Source organism: Gadus morhua, chromosome 9, assembly GCF_902167405.1.
Source record: "Gadus morhua chromosome 9, gadMor3.0, whole genome shotgun sequence".
Classification (NCBI taxonomy): Eukaryota; Metazoa; Chordata; class Actinopteri; order Gadiformes; family Gadidae; genus Gadus; species Gadus morhua.
In genome coordinates this window covers 24,442,896-24,464,304 of record NC_044056.1, presented here as the reverse complement: position 1 = coordinate 24,464,304, position 21,409 = coordinate 24,442,896, and the positions used below count along the sequence as shown (strand labels likewise).

Sequence of the window (21,409 nt, the reverse complement as noted above, 5' to 3'; positions counted from 1 at the left end):
CCTCGTTGGTCCGTTATCTCAGATAGCATCAGCGTGGGACGTCGTCTAACATCAGCCCATTACAATGCTCAACAGTCTTGTGACAATATGATGTACATTACCTGGAATGTTCTTTGTAAACTCTACTAGAACCTGGACATGACTTGTGGCCATCTCTGTCAAGAGAAGAAAGTTTTCCTCTGCGTTGAACTGCTCTTGTAGCTAGGAAGATAAACAGAAAGATATTGACATTAGTCAGGTTGAAATATTCTAAGCCCATCAAAGGTGCCGTAGGTAAGATTTAAGATTTATTTGAGTGTAATTTGTTAGAAATGGCTTATCATCAGCTATTAGTGGGTGAAATGCTCTTTGAGGACATCTGTTCTGCGCTGACTGAAAGCCTGCCAATGTATAAGACCATTTTGATTTTAGACCACTCCCAGTTATTTCTGCCCAATCAAGACATGTCTTCTCAAATCAACAGATTTGACTTATCCTTGGATATCAGGTGTATGACATACAAAGCTTCTCCATGGCGGAAAAACGTAAGAATGGAGCAGATAAGGAGGCCTTGTATAACCTGATAATGTAATAAATTCCCGATAATGTATTAACCCCAATAATGTAATAAAAATATGCACTTGAGTCCGTTGAAAAAGTAATAAAAACTGATAATGTATTAACTTCCCGGTAATTTAATAAAGTGCATTTCCCAATAATGTAATAAACTCTGTACCAATAATGTAATAAAGCATTACATTAATGGAACGTTAATACATTATCAGGTTAACCTTAATTTTGCAGAACCTGATAATGTAATATTTCCCCAATATTGCAATAATTTAACAGCAGACCACCATTGCTTGGGTCCAAGAGGTGATTCTGTGTAGGCAACTTTAGGTCAAGAGCTCTAAGTTGGACAAAGTTGGACATGCATTGATATTATTAACTTTTGTGTGTCTAGATTGGAACCCTTGGGCCAAGCCGAGTTCGCGAATCCTATGATGTCTGTTTTGCGCCATATTGGATTTTCTGCCATCTTTGATTGAATCAAAAACTATTTAAAAGGCCTCTCTTGTCATAAATTTTGTCAAATCTTCTCGAAACTTGGCCCAGATGATCTTCAGAGTATGACTCAAAAATGCATTCAACAGATTCTTGAAATTCAAAGGTGCTTGGCCGTGACAGGCAATCAAACTTTACGGTGAGGTCGCCAAACAGGAAGTAAGCCCATTTATCAGCACACCTTTAACATATCTTAACCAAACTTGGTACATATACTCATGAAATCATCCTTGGGACAACCAAAACATCAGGTGACCTTTGAACTATAGGGGCCACATATTCTGTCCAATCTTCATGTAATTTGATCTTCAGACCAAGTTGAACAAATGTTTCAAACTCTTTTTTCAAATTCAAAACTATTTGGCTGTGACAGCCTTGATGATCTTGAGTTCAATATCTCTAGAATGCATTGGCACAATTTCTTCAAATTTGGTATGAGTGTTTATGAGTGTGAATTTTGTATATGTTTTGGTATCCCAAACTTTTTCAGAACATTCATATCTTATTACTTATTTTTCAAGGAAAGAGTGGTGGAGGCCTGGATGCCAGAAAGAAAGTTCAAATCCATGTTCAAAATAGCTGACTCATGATGAAGACATCAATAAGAAAGAAGTTCTAAAATGATGGCTCTAAAATTAGGTTGCTTTTCTGGATATAGGTTGTTTTTGTTGTGTGTTGAAATTAACTAAACAAATACAAAACCGTTGCATTTGGGGTCCACTGCCATTTGCCAGTGATATTTACAAGCTCAGAGCACAGTTAGTAACACTTTATTATACAGGGTCCCAAATACAATGTATCCAACCTTTGTACAAAGTAAAAAGTAAAGTGTTACTGCACTGTTTGAGCAGTACTGTGTAGCCTAATATTGCGGTTGATTATGGGAAAATGTTGAAAGAACAAAATAATCCATTCCATTCCAAAAACTTAAAAGAGCTGCAAGCAATGATGAAGGGGCAGATATAGTGAATGGCACCAAGGCTCGTTGAGACCAGGTTATTGTCCTAGGTTCAAAGCAAGTTTAATGTCAATAAGAGCTTAGGTTTAAAACCAGGATGCTCAAAGATCGGACATGAATCTTAATGAAAAGAATGATCATACATCAGGTAAATGTGTGTACTTTCTTACCCTTTTACAATTTGGGTCTAAAAGCTGCCATAGACTATAATGGCTGAATAAATGTTTAAAGACAATAATAGTAATATAGCTGCAGGTAGTAGTGAAGGGGCCTAGCAGCAATAGACCAGAGTAGCCACGGCAACAAGATAGAACTATGTCGGCACCTTCAAGAAGTTTCACTTAAAAAAATATTTGACAGAATTTGTGGCCTGTTTTGAATTGGAAAAAGCTGTTTAACACATTTGTTCAGCTTGGTCTGAGGATCATATATGCCACGTTTCAGGAAGATTGAACACAATATGTGGCCTGTGAAAATGTACTATTGATTTTGACATTTTACAAAATCGCAGCCTAATTCTGATGTGAAAAATAGTTTTGGAGCTATTTGGGGAAGTCTGACAATATCACCAGACATTGAAGAAGAAGTTTGCAATCCACTTAAGTGAAGCGATAGGAATTAAAACACATTTTCGATAATGGCACCGCACCCTAGATGTCAACGGTCACCAAATGTTTTTGGTTCCCCAGGATGATGTCATGACTTTATATACCAAGTTTGGTTAAGATATGTTGAAGGGTTCCTGATAAATGGGCTTACTTCCTGTTTGGCGACTTAGTCATCAAGTTTGATTGGTTGTCACGGCCAAACATTTTTGATTTCAAGAAGCGACGTTTCGAGAAGATAAGACACAATTTGTGACTTGGTAAAAGGGTCAAAAGTTATTAACATTAATGCATGTCCAAATCTGTTGGTGGCGCTAGAGCTCTTGACCTAGAGCTGCCTACACAGAATCACCACTTGGACCCAAGTAATGGGTGGCCTGCTGTTAAATGATTACAATATTGGGGAAATATTACATTATCAGGTTTTGCGCAATTAAGGCCAACCTGATCATGTAATAACCTCCCATTAATGTACTGCTTGGTTACATTATTGGTACAGAGATTATTACATTATTGGAATGCACTTTATTACATTATTGGAAACTTATTACATTATCAGGTTTTATTACAGTTTCAATGGATTCAAGTGCATATTTTTATTACATTATTGGGGTTAATACATTATCGGGAATTTATTACATTATCAGGTTCTACAGGCCTCGTTTTTGGGGTTGTTTAGTTTCAAAATCGTGCTCTATTTTGTTTCTTTCTGCGCTCTCTATCATCATTAGTGACTTATGTCTGTAGGCCAGCACCCGTATTAATGTAATGAGACATGCCTGTGGTCAACCCTACTTCTCCACATCTGTGATGAAGGCCTATAAGGAATGTGAAGGTACTCCACGTTGGTCGTGATCCTCTAAAGCTGGTTCACAAGAGCGTTCAATGCGGTGAGAGGTCAACCTCACATTCCCGATTGAACCCTCAATCCAAAAATCATAAATCACAAGGATATTGTCGGTAACGTACCAATTTCTTGGCCATATCCTGAGGAATTCGATGTTTGTTGTACGAATCGACTAGAAAATTCAAGAGTGTGTGCTGTTCTCTGGTGAGTTCAACTTTCTTCTGGGGGGAAAACAAAAGGCAAAGGCTTGAGACAACATTTCTCAAGTAGATAAGAAGAAGAATGATTTTATCTCAAGCTCAAGGCCTATATGAGTAAAGTATAGTTGCAGTATATGTCTCCACATATATTGGTTGTAATGTCTCTAGCATTCTGTCTATCCCATCATATCAAACACTACACAGTGCCCCATCCAACAGGTGGTGTTTACCTTGTGCAGCATGGTGGTGGAGGTGACCTGCTTGTTCTCGCTGGGGTCGGGCCCCAAATAGGCCTGCTGTCCAGCGCACTCTCCCAAAGGTGGGGCCTTGGTGTTCTTCCTCAGCCTCTTTGATTTACACTGGATCTCAGTCAACAGACCTGGGAACAGCAGCCAGTCAACAACCTTCTGATCCATGTTTGGGTGGTGGAAGATCAAGGGTTGAATCATCATATACAACAACGGCTGAAATTCCTCTTTCATGAATTGAAGTTGCCTGAAAATGATTAATAAATCAAAATTCTTTCTGAAATATCTTTTAAATAGGGTTAGTCATAATCATTTTAAATTATGCATTTTGCATGAGCATACTTAAGCTAGCAAAGTTATGGTGTGCATTTACTCTTATATGAAGACACTGCAGGCCTATGCATGTCTCTACATTTTCAAGCAACCCTTTCAGTAGTAGAGGAGCAGCACAGTCCAAATGTCAGAGGTCTTACACCGCCCCAGAGCTTTTAAAAAGACCTATATTTAAGAGCTGTCACAATGGTCTTTGATAAATATGTCATGCAGTCGGCAACCTTGCAGGTCTTGGTGCGCTATGATTGACCAATGCTCATGTAGGCTACTCTCTTTCTTCACCCAGCCCTGTGGCACAACAGGTTTTATAAAATGGTTGCACTTATTACATCATCCACCATGATTACAGCTGTTCTCTGGCCTTCAAAACCTTCAGGGAGCAGCCCTGAATAATCCACCCCTACCTCTTGTACTAATACCGCCACACTCAAACTCAGAACTTGTGTTGCTGTTATGATCATGCTAGTGCATTAAAGTAGGCGCCAAACACTTTTTCTTGTGTTTTTTTGCCTTGCCTTGACTTACTTCAAACTCACCAATGACTATAGGACATCTTATTATTATAGCACCCAACCCATACGGTGTGTGTCTTATCAGGACTCCTCCGGCCTGGGGATTCCTTTGGGACTCTCTAGTGATTACAGTCAGGCATAGGTTCTTCCCCGCAGTGATACTCACACTCAGCCAGCATGCCCATCTCCTTGCATTTCCTCAGTCGACATTCCTGGCATTTCCTCCGCATGTACATGTCCATCTCACAGTCTCCTCCACTCTTACATTTGTAAACAGCATTCTTTGTGATGCTTCTTCTGAAGAAGCCTGACATGGGGGAACAGAAATCATATTATAATGAGGAAAAAATATTTCATGGATCATTTCTAATAACTAACTCCCACATAGAAAACAAGACCAACAGATCACTTTCAAATCCTTATAATTGGGTTAATTTGATTGACTAATCTAATCAGCTGGAAATGGAAGTTTTGTGCTTCTATCTTAACTGTACAGGGCAGTGTTGACCACCTAACGTGGAGGAGGGGTAAGAGCCGGGATCCTGCAGAGCATAACGCACACCACGAGAATATAGTTATTAGACATTCTGACGGGAACATTTAAAACAATGGCCGGCGTTAGGGCCGCTGTGCTCGGGTTCCACGTGCATTGTGACTCTGAAAGCGGAGAGGGAACCCAACCTGGGAGCTGCTGGTCTCGTACCAAGTACAAGACACTTCTATACCGACCCTATTCTCAGGCAAATGGCCGAACAGTGGCTGCATCGCTGCCTCTGAGTGGAGTTTGGAATTACACACAAAGGAAGAACATTTATAATAGTATAGTGACACTATATATACATATAGGGTCATCTAGAGAAGAGGTTAAAAAGGATTTTACAGAGACTAAGCCATTATCCATGGCCTTATCTTCAAAGGGAGCTACTGTAACGTGTTCCACATTTGAATGTATTGGCTTGCCATTAGTCCAATGCATCGTCTCTTGACAGAAGGCTTTACTCACACAAAGCATTTAAGATAACAGCCCCGTCCGGCCCGTAACCAAGGCAAGGGCACTGCATCTACTGCATCTAATGCATCTACTGCATCTACTGCATCTAGTGCTTCTTCTTCTTCTTCTTCTTCTTCTTCTTCTTCTTCTTCTTCTTCTTCTTCTTCTTCTTCTTCTTCTTCTTCTTCTTCTTCTTCTTCTTCTTCTTCTTCTTCTTCTTCTTCTTCTTCTTCTTCTTCTTCTTCTTCTTCTTCTATTCTGCAGAACTTCTTCTTCTTCTTCTTCTATTCTGCAGAACTTCTTCTTCTTCTTCTTCTTCTCCCTCTCCTGCTTTTTCTTCTTCTTCTGCTTCTTCTTCTTCTTCTTCTTTGTCTTCTTCTTCTTCTTCTTCTTCTTCTTCTTCTTCTTCTTCTTCTTCTTCTTCTTCTTCTTCTTCTTCTTCTTCTTCATCTTCTTCTTCTTTGTCTTCCTCTTCTTCTTCTTCTTCTTCTTCTTCTTCTTCTTCTTCTTCTTCTTCTTCTTCTTCCATTCTAACCATCAGTCTGACAATTTATTATTCAACATACACAACAAGCCCTAATGTTCATTGCAAACTTGGACGGTTATAGTGAATGTGTGTGAATTATAGATTTTGAACATGCAAAGCAACCCCATTAAAGTCAAATCACCCACACAAATTTATATACGGCATTTCATTGGCTCTATTACACATTTACGCCATGTGTCTTCCTGCCTCTTTGCACACCTTTGCAGCCCTCACAGGTGAGGGCGTTGTAGTGGTAGCCCGAGGCCTTGTCCCCGCACACCACACACAGCTCCTGACCCTTGACCCTGCCCATGTGGGAGGGGTGCCGGCTCTTCTTGCATACGGCGGGCATGGCCGCCGCCGACTGGTCCATGTGGGGGTCGAAGGTGACCTCCAGGGGGCCCTTCCTCAGCTCGTACATCCCCGCCGGGGAGTACCACTCCTCTCCGCCGTACTGGGGGTAGTAGGGGTGCTGGCCCGGGTAGTAGGCCGGAGGGGACTCCCCCGGCGCCCCTGCGGGGTACTGCATGTTGGCATAGCTGGTGAAGGGTAGGAGGTCTGAGTCCTGCAGTAGGGGACTGCTCCCCTGATCCGCCAGGATATCTGAGGGGGGGGGGGGAGAGGACTTCAAGGTTCGCGATGAGGTGTCTGAAGAAGACGTGGAACATTTTAGAACAGGAGCATGGCCCTTGTTCTCTGATCTGTATGGTCAACATCAATGGGGTATTGCTATCTGAGATACTTAAGTTCAGTGTACATATATATTTGTTAAAGAAACAATAGGAATAGAATAGTGTCTAAAATAGCCCATATCGCGTGGATAAGCTATACGAGTTGAAAGGTGGACAGAAGTTATAATGAAGACTTAGTTAAGTTAAAGACCTGATGGACAATGTAGGGAGTGGCAAACCCTGACATGCAAAAACACGTGAATGATTTACAACTTGGATGATGTATGGGCCACACCGCTTGTATGGCACACAACCACGAAGCTAAACATTGACATCTATTTGAAATATCAAAAGTATCCAAAAAAACTGGAAACACCATTATGTTTGCAAATATCTGTTGAATGTTTACATAGGTATGTTAGCAATACTATTCTTGTTTCCTTTTTATTTTTTCCTTTCATAAAAGACAAAATTGCCAAACTTTTCCATCTACTCACGGCCCTGAGGAACCACAACAGTCAGATCAGCGTATACCGGCGCCGTGCGTCAAACTGACCTGCTGAGAACTTGGATCGGACCATAGCCATCTTAACGATGTCGTGGCAGCAGGAATCCCTGTCCTCTGCCTAGGGTCCCGCTGTGGTGGTCTGCCGGGCCACTAATCAAACATATTCCCTCCACTTCGGTTCATGTTCCCGATGCAGCGTAGAGCCAGGCCAGACAGACTTACCACTTGCTTGAGAAGTGCCAACGGGGAGCAAAGGTTGCCATGGCTACTCATTAACTGCACGGTCACACTCTAATTTTACAACCTTGTGCTTTACAATGCAACCTATGAAGTGGGTCGCACATCTGGGTAGTGGGGGGGGGGGGGGGGGGGTGTTGTTCTGAAGCTGCGCTGAACATACATTTTTTTAGGGGATTTTGCTGACGCTTTTATCCAAAGCAACTTGCAACCATTCATACACACATTCACACCGACGGCGGGGTCAACCACGCAGGGCGACAGCCAGCTCGTCAGGAGCTGTCAGGGTTAGGCGACATGCTCAAGGACACATCGACACTCCGCTAGGATGAGCCGGGGATCGAACTATCAACCTTACGGTTTCCAGCCAACCCGCTCTATCGCCTGAGTTACTGTCGCCCCAGCATACGACAGACCTACGGAGTCGTGATCGAGATATGGGTCTATCGCACGCAACTCACCGTAGAACTGTGTTGACTCAGACAGTCCGTATCCATCGCTGTGGGGGAGCTGTCCCACGGCCTGGATCTCTGGGCCCCCCCACACGTTCATCCAGCGCGGTGATGGGGCTCAGATGGAGAATCAGGAGGCTGGAGCCTCGGCTGCACAAGAAGTCCAACTCTAGCATGAGGGTCGGGTTCATGTTGATGTTGATACAGGAAGAACAAGTGAAGAGCAATAGTTTTACACCATACTGAATCATCTTTGTTGACTTGGCAGGGATTTAAGACCCTACCCACCAATGTGAACAATAAATAACCTGTATAAATATATGATGAGCGTTTGCCCTGGGATATGTTCCTTCCTCATATTTATATTAACTTATTGTGTGATGGAATATCAAATATTAATACAGTTGGACTCCCACGTCCCCTTACAAATTTTATTATTCCCCACAAGCCGGCAGAAACAAAGGCAAAGCCAAGAGTGGTTGAGGTAAATCACGGCCTGAGAACAGTCAACGGTCTGAACCTTTTAATTAGCTCTGATTTCCCCAGGGCCCTGCGGCAGCAGGCAGGGAGGCCCTCTGTCAACCCACACAGCAGTCACAGCCAGCGGCCCTTACCGTGGAGCTGGCACTGGAGGCTGGTCACTACACAGTCCTGGGCTGTTCCTGATATCCGGTCTGTGTGCTGTAAGCACCGTCGATGTTCACTAATGTACAATACATCAGCCAGGGTCTGGTGCTCCGGTGGGACAGTGTGTATCCAGCATGGGGTCAGAGAGAGAGAGGGAGAGAGACATTGAGAGGGAGATTGTGAGAGAGAGAGAGAGAGAGAGAGAGAGAGAGAGAGAGAGAGAGAGAGAGAGAGAGAGAGAGAGAGAGAGAGAGAGAGAGAGAGAGAGAGAGAGAGAGAGAGAGGACTGTTGGTGGAAGGGTGGTTATTAATTAAACTGTCCATTCCACATCATGAACAAACCCCCCCCCAGGCACCCTCTTATCTGCCCGGGGGATGAATCTGCTTGGGAATTCTCCTACAATCCTGGAATCCCTCCCACTCACACTAACATGACAAACCAATATGAAAGATGACGCACACGCAGAGAAACAACACACACATACACACCAAAAAAGCATTTAAGTGCATCTACGCACAACATTTGCATAAATGTGTTGTTTTGTTTAGTTTTTTCCCAAATAATCATGAATGAACATGGATCATTGGTCCCCAGTGGATGTACTGATCATGTGTAGAGTAAACCCACTGAGGGGCCTTTCAGCTAAACACAGATTAGAGGAGACCACGTTAAACACGTCCACCACTACAGTCAGACTCTCTGAGAGGCCTATATACATTTTGGTAATCATTAGCATCCGCCCTAGAGCTGATCAAAGCTTTTTTATCATGACCATGTGGAGATGCTACTCACCGATGTGCCAGCGGCTGTGTGCATTCTGTCGAGGGCGGTTTGTCTCTGTGCAGGTAGAAAGTACATTTATTTCTAATGAAATGCAATTGGTCAATTCTTCGAGGGTTAGACTCTTTAATGTCACAAACAACAAGAGCTTAATGATTAATGGTTTGTTGCTCCATCTGAAGAGGCCCTTTGAGTCAACAGTCCCTCTGAAATAAACAGAACCTTTGCCATTGGCTGCTGTCTGTTTGTGGACTATCTGCAGTATGTGTAAGAGGACTGCTGGAGACTCACAGGGCAGATCGGATAGCTTCTGCATAGGAACAGGCAAACTCCAACCTGTTATTACCTTTTAAAGATGCCTGTTTTTCTCTTACGGCCTCGTTTGGTTATCGATTAGTATGGAATGATGTCTTCCAGCAAAATAAGATTAATAGGTTAAAAAAAGATAAATAAGGCTCCAACATTATGGGGTTACATTTAATCTACAAAGTATACATTTGAAAGTATTGATATGATGATATTGGTGTTTCAGATGTTTTGGTTTGGAACTAGGTAGCAACACGATGTTCAATTCTGTCACAAGCAATAAAGCGAGATCATCTTGCACCAGATCACAGTCACCCACAAGAAGATGCTAGCGCATGCACACACATGCATAAGCAAACACATACATCCCTCCCACAGACACACACATGCACACACGCACGCACACACATGCACGCACACGCACGCACGCACACACACGCAAGCACGCACACATGCATGCATGCACGCACGGACGCACACATACACACGGTCACACACACACTCATCATGCATGCACACACATAGACACATACATCCAAACACACACAAACACATGCACTCACCATGCATACACACACACACAAACACACAGGCACAAACAAACACAGTAATTGGTATTTATCTTCAATGTGAGAAAGAGGCTGGTGAATGGAGTGATAAGACAGATAGGACCAAGGAAGTTTATGTAAGCATGAGGAAAAACAGAGCCGTTTGTCGTTAAGAGACTCTACTGCTAATTTAAGACTCCAGTGTAAACAGGTCTCAACAGTAAAGACTGTGTCCTTGGGGAAATTATTTATGGGATCAATTAAAATCCTCTAAATGGTTTTAACTGACTTTTGTCACTTACACTGTTTATTTTCATGTTTTATTTTGACTGTTCGATTATTGTATAAAAGTCAATGTATATTCAATCCTGTATATATTCACATATTCTTGCTATTGAACATGAAACATAAACATAAAATGTTGTAAATTGAACAACCTTACTATCAGATGTAATATAAAAACTTCAAAGTGGTTCTGAGAGTTTATGTTTGAAACCAACACATCTTCAATACAAGTACAGAATAGATACATGATACACTGGCAATGTATTAGTAAGGTGCAAAAGAACAACAGCAAAAATCGATTTTTATATCAAATATTTGGATTCTAATTTACTGTAAAAAATATACTACAGTACATTCTTAACCAGAAAATACAATCAATAATGTCGATGAACCAAATGCTTTCCTTCCTAAAGGATTATTGAATCCTGCTTAGCCTTCTGGGTACCTCTTAGTTTCCATTTATCCAGTACAGAACAAAACAAACAAAAACACTAAAAAGGCAGAAATGTTTCCACACTGATGACCTCACAACACTTCTGTCGTCTTGTGTCGTTCTTTCAGCACCATTGATAAAGAAGGCTGCTAGAAGTCATGTGTTAAAAATAAATACCTATAATCTGATTTGTGATCAAATATGGTCCAATAAAATCCTATTCCTCCACACGATTAGACTTTGATCAGCAAGGCTGTTGTTGGACATTTTATCACAAATAAAGACTTGATCAACGAGGTCTGTTCAAATTATGTCTAACAAACATTCACATACCAAGAACAACTCTTTTCACGTTGCATAGCTGACAGAAAGACATTGCAATAATATTTCCTCACCTGCACATTCAGGGCTGGTATTACACGTTGTGAGAACATATTATACGTATGGATGGAAACGAGGCATCTAGAGATGAGCTCAAGGCCTGGTGGTTAGAGTCCTTCATGGTTTACATTCAGAACATACAACTTGTACATCAACACCCAGCGGGATCTACGTTGTGCAAGGATTCACATCCTTTGTCAGATTTGACATTTGTTTTTTATTATAGACATACTAATCAAAGTTTTCACTCAAATACTTGTACTGAGTAATTTAAAGCCCATATGTATAGCTTTGTTTGTGTGGTAAGGACCGTCTTTCAAGGTGAAGTATTAGGTTTCAGGCAGGCATGAAAAAAACATGAAAGAAAAGCTGGCAAATAAATAATGGCTGCTGGTCTTTACTTTAATCAGATTTTCCAGACAGTTCCAGGGTGTATCGGACACTTCTAGGGGTAGTGTGCAGAGGACTTAGGGACCTGGGAGGCCTACTACTGGTAGTGGTCCTGTATATTTCCATTCTCGTGACTCCCGTCCTCTCCGTCCTCCTGCATGGTCACCCCTCTCGTCTTCTTCCAGGCCTGACTCTTCCCGGGGGCGCCCCCCGTGGTCCCGTAGCTCTTCTTCCCCACTGCCAGCTCCGACTCCTCGGCCAGCTCGTCCTCATCCAGGATTCCGCGTTTGTCCTCACTTAGGTTCTCGGGGTCGGCCCACTCCTGCTCCTCTCCAGAGGCGAACAGGGCGTAGAAGATGACCCCGGTGTAGTGCACCATGGACGCGATCACAAACACGTGCTGCCACTCCAGCCGAGTCTGAAGGTAAAGAGACAACAAGAGTGAGGGCTCAATGAAGTATCAGGGGAAGGACGGTTTGACGCAACAACATCACGTGATGTAATAAAGCCATTACTGCAGCATGAAGTAGAAACAACCAATAATAATGGATGGAGATTTATCTTGAACTAAGTTCTGGGTACTAAACCCTAAAGTTGACCATGAATCACTGCACCTTGTTTTTAGTCAGCGCTCCGACGATCAGCGGGCACACCATTCCTGACAGAGTTCCCACACCGTTGGAGATTCCCATCAAGATACTGGCATAGCGAGGAGCGATATCCAGGTGGTTGACATTAAACCCTGAGAACACAGTCAGACACACAAAGAATCACACCATCAGCATGAACAACAGGGCAGCTAAACCGTTAAAACACAGTCAGACACATAAAGAATTACACCATCAGCATGAACAACAGGGCAGCTAAACCGTTAAAACACAGTCAGACACATAAAGAATTACACCATCAGCATGAACAACAGGGCAGCTAAACCGTTAAAACACAGTCAGACACATAAAGAATCATACCATCAACATGAACAACAGGGCAGCTACAGATCATTGACAGCTCTTGATTGGCATCTTTTCTACATTAATTCTACAGTGAATGTCAAACTGATTTAGAACCTAATTTTGTTACTTTTAGCATGTTTCTCCATGCTCGTCCTCAAGCAGCGAGAAGGAAGGAGGAAGCCTGAGCATACATAATAATAATATATTATTCTGCACTGAGCTTTGGACTTTGTCAAGACCCAAAGGAGAGGTAGCAAACAAATGTTAGGAAAAACATTTATATCACCTTGTTTCTCAAACCTTAATGGATCAAAAGAGAAATCCTTCCCTAGCCCAAAACACTCTCTTATCAACCTCAACTGTAATTAGTGTCATTAGGGATCACCAAAGCCCTGATTTAAAATACTGAACCTTCAAAAAAGGTTCTCAAGAAATGTTTCAATATGAAGGTCATATCTCTAAAGAAGAGCGAAATACCAGAAATGTCTCAAAATGAATAAATATGAATATATATGAATAAGAATATCCCGAAAGAAGAGCTGGCTACCCGAGATGGCGAAGCCGCTGAAGCCCACGGCCAGCACCAGGAAGGTGATGGCCACTCCGCGGGTGTGGGAGAAGCCCACCACCAGTAGCAGAGTGGCCTCCATCCCGAAGCCTGGGGGGGGGGAGACAAACACCTCATCATATAAACATTAGCCTTCATTAACTCAATTAGGTTGTGTCACAAATCCCAGATTTTAGGAGGCAAAGTTAAAAGCAGTTTGTTTTGAATATCTTGCATTCTTGGGATAAAATGCTGAAACAATCTGCCGTTGGTTTCCAGATTGTCCACTGCTTTGTGCACATTTCATGGATTAATCCATGTAAAGTTGCAAGTTGCCTGCCATTATAATTGTCAAATTGAACAGTTGTTTTTAAGTCTGCTGCTACATGTTTAACATTGAATGTCATGGCAGTATGCCTAAAGGTGGATGTGGAGTGTGTGTGGAGGGTGGCTTAAGCAGCCTCACCTGGCCCAAGTTAGACTGTTTAGACTCTGGGGCTGTGTGAGACTGCACACATGTTAAACCAGCCATCACCTCACACACTCAAGGAGATCTCCTACTTGGCAGCATGCGCCAACTGCTTCATGCACCAGTGTTCTCAAACTCTACAATACAGAAGAGTCTTGTTGAGAGAGGAGAGAGGCTTGTTGGGCGGGCCAAGGGACGCACTGAGAACAATAGAAAGGCCTTTCTGGGTAAGTATGGAAGTCACATAGAGGTCACATAAATAAGTAAAGACCAGCAGAATAACGCCTAACATTTCCTTTGTTTTCCATTAACTCTTATGTACCTCCACAGTTCATGATCTTCCGGACGTTTGTAGTTGACAGGATCTTATTGCTGCGCAGGTAGTCTGCCAGCTGTCCTCCAATAGGAACCACGATGGTCATGACCATGTGGGGCAAGGCGGAGAGGATCCCCACCTGAGGACACATCCAGCAGTGAACCCTGAGCACACTGGAAATGGTGAAGAAAACGGGCTCTGCTATGCACCTCTACGCACGCTCATGATCACCACACAGGGGAGACCTTTCCGCTTCACCGGAGAGAGACCACTTTGACTGGTCATCTCTCAACACAATCTGTGACCAGTAGGAGAGGTAGGCCTACCTTACTGATGGGGAAGCCAAAGACTTCCTCAAAATAGGCAGGTTGGCTGATGAGGAGCAGGTAGAAGGTCCAGCTGCGGCAGAAGTTGGCCACGATGATGGCGTAGACAGGCATAGAGGTGAAGAACCTGCGCCACGGAGTCTTGAATTTCTGGGGCGGCGGACGGACGAGTCCCCGTTTTGATTAACCGGTGCCGATCTCGGTGGACTTGTTTGGGTGTGTGTTTATGTGTATGTGCATGCATGTATGCGTGCTCAGTAAATATATCTAAACGCAAATATCTTCCACCGCACATATACCTACCTCAGTGACACTTAATTGGTTGAGCCTTTCTCCAATGGCGTCCTCGATGTATAACCTCTCCTCGTTGCTGATAGTTGGGTGGTCTGCGGGGCTACCATAGGCCAGCAAGAGCCAAAAGACATACCATATGATGCCAAAAACACCTTTTGGGAAAATGCAAAGCAAGGCATTCAGTTCTAAAGCCATGTTGTAAGTTAGTTGAGAGATTGAAGGCAGGCTGATCTTTTTAAATGAGCCGGGACCTCATCAAGGCCTCGAGAATGTCATTAATAAAGCAAAATGAAAGACGCATTACTTACCAGGCCCAGACAGGCAGAGGTTCATTTACATCGATTAATCACCCGATTAGATCACTAGCTAATATTGAATCAGGATCCCTCGGGTGCCATCCATGTCCTCACTTTGTGGTTTTGATTAACATCCCAACCCAATTTGGTTATGAATTGACCACAGACAGTTAAATTGTTAGTAAACTGTGCACAATGTCTCAGATACCACGACCTACACTGCTAATTCAGATACAGATGCTAAAGATACAGGAGTAACATTCCTTCTAAAATCCATGTATGGAGTCCTGAAGCATCTCACCGTAGATGTAGAAGACGGAGGGCCACCCCACATACTGCACCAGTATCCCAGCAAGCGGCATGGCGATCACGGCCCCTGCATAGGATCCTGCCGGAAGCAGGACATTGAACAAGTTACCAGGAGCAGCTGCAAAGCGGGTGTATCCTCGTGAGGCCCTCCAAATCTAAGAATATTCTCATCCAAATGATCTCAGTCTAATCCCTGGATTTAGTATAAACTGCAGCATAGCAAAGCAATGGGTACACTATTAACACGTTTTTAATCCACGGCAACGGCCGCATGGAAAATAAATGACACGAGGATGGACATTTGCAGAACTGATATTGAATAGAGTCTGTGTGAGTGTACTGTGTACTGTCGGAAACAGAGAGGCTGTTTGATGTATTTTCTGTATTACAACAGGTCTACAAACACTTGTTGGGAGAAGGCCAGGGCAGAATGAGGGTGCTTTGGGACAGTGAGAAATCTGGCGATACATTTAGGTGAATAGAGGGGACAGTTCCTCTGATTGGACGGATCCGCACTGTTCATTCAGGGGCAATGTCAAGAGGGTTTTGATGTGTCAGTTGTCATGGTATCAGTTTAATGTGTGAGATGGAATCGTTCATTTTTTGGGGGTTGAAAGGGGAATGGAGGGAGGCTGCATCTAGAAAACCAAATAAGAATGACCAATTAAGCAATCAAACACTTTGTACAGAAACACATTTATATAGAAGACCTCTGTCCCTGGCCTTGTCCTTGTAGTGTTTTAGAGTGTTCGACCAGCTGCTGAAAGAACCGACAATAGCGTGTTCACAGTGCTCGAGTTCCCTGGGATCCTGTTTCTCAGGACATTCTGAGACCTGCACCCCACCCCACCCCACTGCACCCACTGCACCCCAGCCCACCCCACTGCACCCCACTGCCCCCCATTTCACCCCACTGCACCCTGCTGCCCCCCGCTGCTCACCCACCACAGAATGAGATGGTTGCCAGCCGGCTGCGTTCCAGAGGTGGAGCCCACTTGGCCCACATGCCGTGGCAGGCTGGGTATGTGACACCCTGTAGGGGACACAACCATACACCAAGGTACCAGAAACATCTTCAGATCACCTTCAGTCAACCACAAGGTGCATCTCTAAATGTACATAAGGTTCTATAAAAAACAGAAGTACCACCCAGGTGGTGGCGATTACCTCCACCAGTCCCTGCAGGATGCGGACGAACAGGACGCAGCCGTAGTGCACCCTGGCCGCCGAGGGGATGAACATGTTGAGGATGGACGTCAGGAAGATGGCCGCCCCAAACACCCTGTGGGGACATCGGGACACTCCTGTTATGGAATCAGTACATGGTTTAAGGTGGATAGGTGAAGCATCAATATTTAAGCAAATATCATGAAATATGAACAATAACTATAGAATAAAGGAATACAATCCATTGATTCACTCCACTATTTTGATCTTAATAGACGTATTGGTTTGTTGCCTAGAAATAAATCGCGTCTCCAGCAACAAATAAAGTTTTAGGAATTAGTAAAGGAATTGCAGGTCCGACTTATGTTAAATCATCCCTTTGATCTCAATGTTTCTGCCACATCACGTTCACCTCCTATCTCTGCTCTCCCCTCCTCCTTTTTTTCCGAAACAGCCTGTAAGTGACACTTGTAATATTCCAGTGGCTGGTGTTTCAGGGAAGGAATCAGACGCAAGATCTTTCATTATTAACTCTGTCAGTGGCGTGTCCTCTTTTCCTGTGAAGCTTTTATTACACGGCCTGCTATCAGCAGCATCGTCGCTGCCGGCCGCCATCAGCTTTAACCCTTTAATCACAAAGGCTTCCCAAAGCTGCTCCTCAACCCCCGCCCCCCTCCTACAGCGGTCCCGTCATGGAAGTAGAATTATACTGTTGCACCTGTCTAACATTTTTTTAACACTTAACAAGTTAGCAGTTCCACCTCACGTCTCTGCATGTTATCAAACATCTAAACACGCTATGACGTGCTCTACCGTGAACGTTTATTATGGTGAGAACAGCAGGGTTGTGTTTCACCTGTTGGCAGCCAGCTTATTGGAGATGAACCCCCCTGGGATCTGAGTGACGATGTAACCCCAGAAGAACGAGCCATGGATGAGTCCCACCGTCTCAGGGTCCCAGTTGAACTGGGCTTTCTAAAAGGGAGCGACAAGACACTGGGGCTCTTAGGGGTGTGTGTGGGGGTGTGTCTGTATCGTTCATCTTTAGTCAACCACTTTAAAACAATTGTTTGACTGTGAATGTCTGAACCTGGAGGCCGAGGGCTTGGTACCTGCATCACTGCAGTTCCATTGATATAGACGGTGTTGTTGTTCACCATCTCCACGATGGCTACTCCAAGGTTGCAGCGGATGCCGAAGGAGATGCAGAAGCCCAGGCCACTGAGGATGCCTACGATGTACCTCTTGGGGATCCCCCCACAGCTGCAGTCCAGCAGGGGGGCTTTATGCGGCGGGGCTGCCACAGGGCGCCCGTCCTCGTTCAGCTCAATGTTGTCCTCGTCCACGTTGGAGCCGTCCAGTTTCCTACGGAGAAGATACAGGAGCAGAGTTAGCCCATGCCCTAGTGACCACTGACAACGGGCTGATGGGATGCTCATGTATGGTAGGAGGTGTAATAGGAATACACCTGGTCCCCCCGGACTCATTATGTTAATTATGGTTCCTGGCATACAGCCTCATGATTAACTTAATGAGCTCTCATTCGATTGTTTTAATTACTGTAACTTTTCATTAGATGCTACGTTTGTTTCGCTTCTGATCGTATGTTTTTGTAGAACCTCATACATGAGAGGGACGTAGGAGATGAACGTGTTTGCCTTCCCGGCATCAGAAAGCTGAAGCAGATGTCCTGATGCACTGTAACTCTCCCCACCAGTCCTGTTACATCCAGCCTCTCTAGAAGCGTCTTCATCAAGAACCTCACTCCCTGCATCAGAGTCCTTCACAAATGATTCTGTCCAGCCTGGTTTCTTGACCAACAATTCCGATTTTATGAGTAGATTTATTTTTGCTTGCAAATCATAACTTTTACAGTAATTTGGCATTTTCGAACAGAAGAAAATATGTGTAGATTAAAACAATTGTCAATTAAAAACATTCCAATCCGTCCATCCAGAATTTGTGTTTGTTAAATATAAGTTTTTTTTGGTTTTCTAATATCCATCATTGATCTTTGAATAATATATTCAACAGCATTACTCAATTACAAATGAATCAAAAATCCTTATATGTTAAGATGTTATTTAAGTATAAGTTAATTCCTTGTCTTTTATGCAGTAGGACATATACTGGATGTATCCAAACCCCTTTGATCAATGAAAGGAAGCATATATTATATTAATATATATTCTATAAATTCATTTCTTTATGTATATATATGTATAACTCACAAAATGAACGAGGCCCCTCCCTGTGTTTCCTCTATTTCCAATCCCATAAAAGTAAACCCTATATTTAATATTCCACCACAGCTCTGAGGTTTGGGTTATTTCTGGATGGTATCTACTTGGTTAGCAAAGGTACGCCGTGTGGTACGCACTAGTGTGTACAAATGCAAAATATATTTCCTTTTCGGGAAAATTATTTAATAAATATCGTGCTATCAGCCGTGTTTGTTGTAACAATGTCATAGATAAGGTCAGATAAATAAATAATAAATTACACAATGAATAAAGCTATTTTTAAATTCTGGTTAACCTTATATGTCATTGTTTGATTTGAATTGTTATCAGTTTGATTTAGACCCAAACGTTCTGGGATATACCACAATTCAAATCACAGGTTGGATTAAAGTAAATGTTCTTTTTAAATGCCAAAGTTAAAACTAATATTGTCCACATAACATCCTTGGAGTATCTGTCATATCTGTAATATGCACGGTGAAAATGCTACCTTGTAACCTGCAATATTTCACAGGAAATTAACTACTTAGTACTTTGTTAATGAGTCTGCCTTCCCCACGGTGCTTCGTGGTCGCTCCCATACTTGTTAAATATGTATCAGATATAAAATATGTAGCAGCGTATCAAAATATAAAAAATCTGATTACATCACTGCCATTGCCTGGCAAGCTCCAGAATCTAATATTTATTTATCTTCAGGATCTCTAGTGCAGGAGAAGCCCAGCTTGCTGTTTGCATGGCTCGTCTGACTTTATCAGACCACATATAGGCTATCATCAGCTTGGCACCCTGTGCTAAATCATTTTTAAGCCTTTTCTTTTTAGTAAATGTTACTATATCAGTATAAAATTCAAGTATCCATCCATAGACAACTGCTTTAATTTACTATACATGCATGAATATCAATTTGCATGCATGGATGTAATGAATGAATGGCGGTCATCCAGATGTGTGTGCCCGCCTCACCTCTGCAGGTTCCCCAGAGAGTCGCCCACCTCCTCCTTCCCCGGCTTCAGCACCCTCTCCTTCAGCGCCGTTAACCCACCAAACGACATCTTCTCCTTCTCTGGTTTTCTCCTTTATTCGCACAGTAATCTCTCTCCCTCTCTCTCTCTACCTCTTCCTCTCTCTTTCTCGACTAGACTGGTTCTCTTTGAATGGAGAGGGAAAAGGACTCTTCCTCTAGACGGTGTTCCTCCTCATCCTCCTCATCCTCCTCAGTGGCTCTTGGTTCTGGAGCGTGGGTCCTCCTCCCTGTGGGGTTCAGGGTCCCCTGGACGGGAGCCGGGCGTCCCTCCCACACAGCCAGGCACGCTGGAGAGGACCACAGGTAGTGAGGACAGTGCCAGGGGAGGGAGAGACACTCTTCTATCGGTTACTGTATTCCTCAATGTCCCCAGGTTTAGGCAGGGAGAAGCTCTCTCTCTCTCTCTCTGTCAGCAGGAGGACATCCAAAGGGTTTGATGCAACCACGGAGAAAGAGGCAAAGATGTGAAAAGGTGAAAAATAGAAAAAAAGTGTTAGGTTGTATTGATTGCGAGCTCTTGTATGAATGGAAGTGTGATGTGTCCTCGTCGCTCCACTCATGGCTTATCCAAATAGATGCAATACCTGGCCCCAGCTGCACTACACCCCCCCCCCCCCCCCCCCCCCCCCCCCCCTCCCCCGCCTCACCACTGATCATCTCGTAGGAACCACCCCTTCCTGGCTAGGTAGGTTCATCTGATACCAGCCCGGAGGAGGAGAGATTAAATATGGATGAGGTTTACGGGAGGCAGTGAGGAGAGCGAGACAGGAGCATAATGACCAGCCGTGGTGTAACGTGTGAGCAGGTGAAACACAACACGTGCCCATCAGGTTCCAGGTACACCTGTCTCTATAGCAATCTGCCAATGTTTCCATTCGCTAGTCGTTAACACTGGCCCATCCCAGATGTAGATATGTTCCATACTGATAGGGGGGGATGATGCCTTTTAATAACTGAAATATGTCACCGTGCAGCCATGTCGTCGTTGTGGGGGTTAGCATCCCTCACTGATTTCACTGAGGGGATTAGCATCCCTCACTGATTTCACTGAGGGGGTTGGCATCCTGAGCTGATTTCACTGAGGGGGTTAGCATCCCGAGCTGATTTCACTGAGGGGTATAGCTTTCCTGGCTGAAACCCTCCAGGCTGCTTTACAGGGTCATCAAATATGCAGTGTTTAAGAGAATTCTGATAATTGAGTTTTAGAAAATGTAAAGATTGATGTTTGATTGATTCATTCTGAGTTGGCTATCGTCAGAATGAGTTTCAGAATAAGTGTTGAGAGTTTCAGCTCCTAACCAACACTCTTCCCGTTTCTAATGCCATCCCCTTCCGCGAAGAAGCCAATGTTACGCCCCGTGCCCACTACATGCGTCCGTTGCGTGATCCCCATTGACTTTAATGGGGACGGACGCGCAATGCATTGTGGATCCGTCCGTTCCGTTGGAGCCTTCGGCTCAGTCACAAGAAGTTGAAAAATGCCTCTGCAAAGACTACTCCCCCATCAGTCAGCCACGCCTTCCCACATCAGTCAACGGACGCATGTAGTGTGTTAGAATCCTAAAAATATTGCAGGCCT

At 43.7% G+C, this 21,409-nt stretch overlaps 2 protein-coding genes across 5 annotated transcripts in view; both read right to left on the bottom strand.

Moving 5' to 3' along the window:
- Positions 1–9,658, bottom strand: part of nr1h4 (nuclear receptor subfamily 1, group H, member 4) — a 13,863-nt gene extending 4,205 nt beyond the window's left edge. Inside the window, exons 1-7 of one of the 4 annotated variants that reach the window (XM_030365537.1) lie at positions 8,747–9,658; positions 8,142–8,301; positions 6,484–6,867; positions 4,914–5,054; positions 3,885–4,033; positions 3,577–3,672; positions 102–201 (exon numbers count right to left, since the gene is read on the bottom strand). In XM_030365537.1, the coding sequence (XP_030221397.1) occupies positions 102–201; positions 3,577–3,672; positions 3,885–4,033; positions 4,914–5,054; positions 6,484–6,867; positions 8,142–8,232 (961 nt within the window). In that variant the 5' untranslated portion in view covers positions 8,233–8,301; positions 8,747–9,658. Of the gene's footprint in view, positions 1–101; positions 202–3,576; positions 3,676–3,884; positions 4,034–4,913; positions 5,055–6,483; positions 6,868–7,491; positions 7,672–8,141; positions 8,302–8,746 lie in introns of those variants that run through there. The other 3 variants (XM_030365536.1, XM_030365535.1, XM_030365538.1) reach the window with 3 other exon arrangements.
- A 1,204-nt stretch (positions 9,659–10,862) lies between these two features.
- slc17a8 (solute carrier family 17 member 8) lies at positions 10,863–20,386 on the bottom strand. Its single transcript, XM_030367359.1, has 12 exons — positions 19,770–20,386; positions 17,673–17,925; positions 17,417–17,535; positions 16,561–16,675; positions 16,339–16,426; positions 15,386–15,472; positions 14,798–14,940; positions 14,495–14,644; positions 14,175–14,307; positions 13,384–13,494; positions 12,498–12,625; positions 10,863–12,301 (listed from the first exon to the last, which is right to left on the bottom strand). Exons 1-12 carry the CDS (start codon positions 19,856–19,858, stop codon positions 11,981–11,983), a joined length of 1,737 nt encoding a protein of 578 aa, XP_030223219.1. The 5' UTR covers positions 19,859–20,386; the 3' UTR covers positions 10,863–11,980.
- Between the last annotated feature and the right edge of the window lie 1,023 nt (positions 20,387–21,409).

Excerpts from the sequence above, each read along its gene's own strand:
- slc17a8 (XM_030367359.1), bottom strand. The coding sequence starts at position 19,858 with ATGTCGTTTGGTGGGTTAACGGCGCTGAAGGAGAGGGTGCTGAAGCCG. Across the intron at positions 17,926-19,769 it reads TCTCTGGGGAACCTGCAGAG|GAAACTGGACGGCTCCAACG; the intron begins GTGAGGCGGGCA and ends TCTTCTCCGTAG. Across the intron at positions 13,495-14,174 it reads GAAGATCATGAACTGTGGAG|GCTTCGGGATGGAGGCCACT; the intron begins GTACATAAGAGT and ends CCCCCCCCCCAG.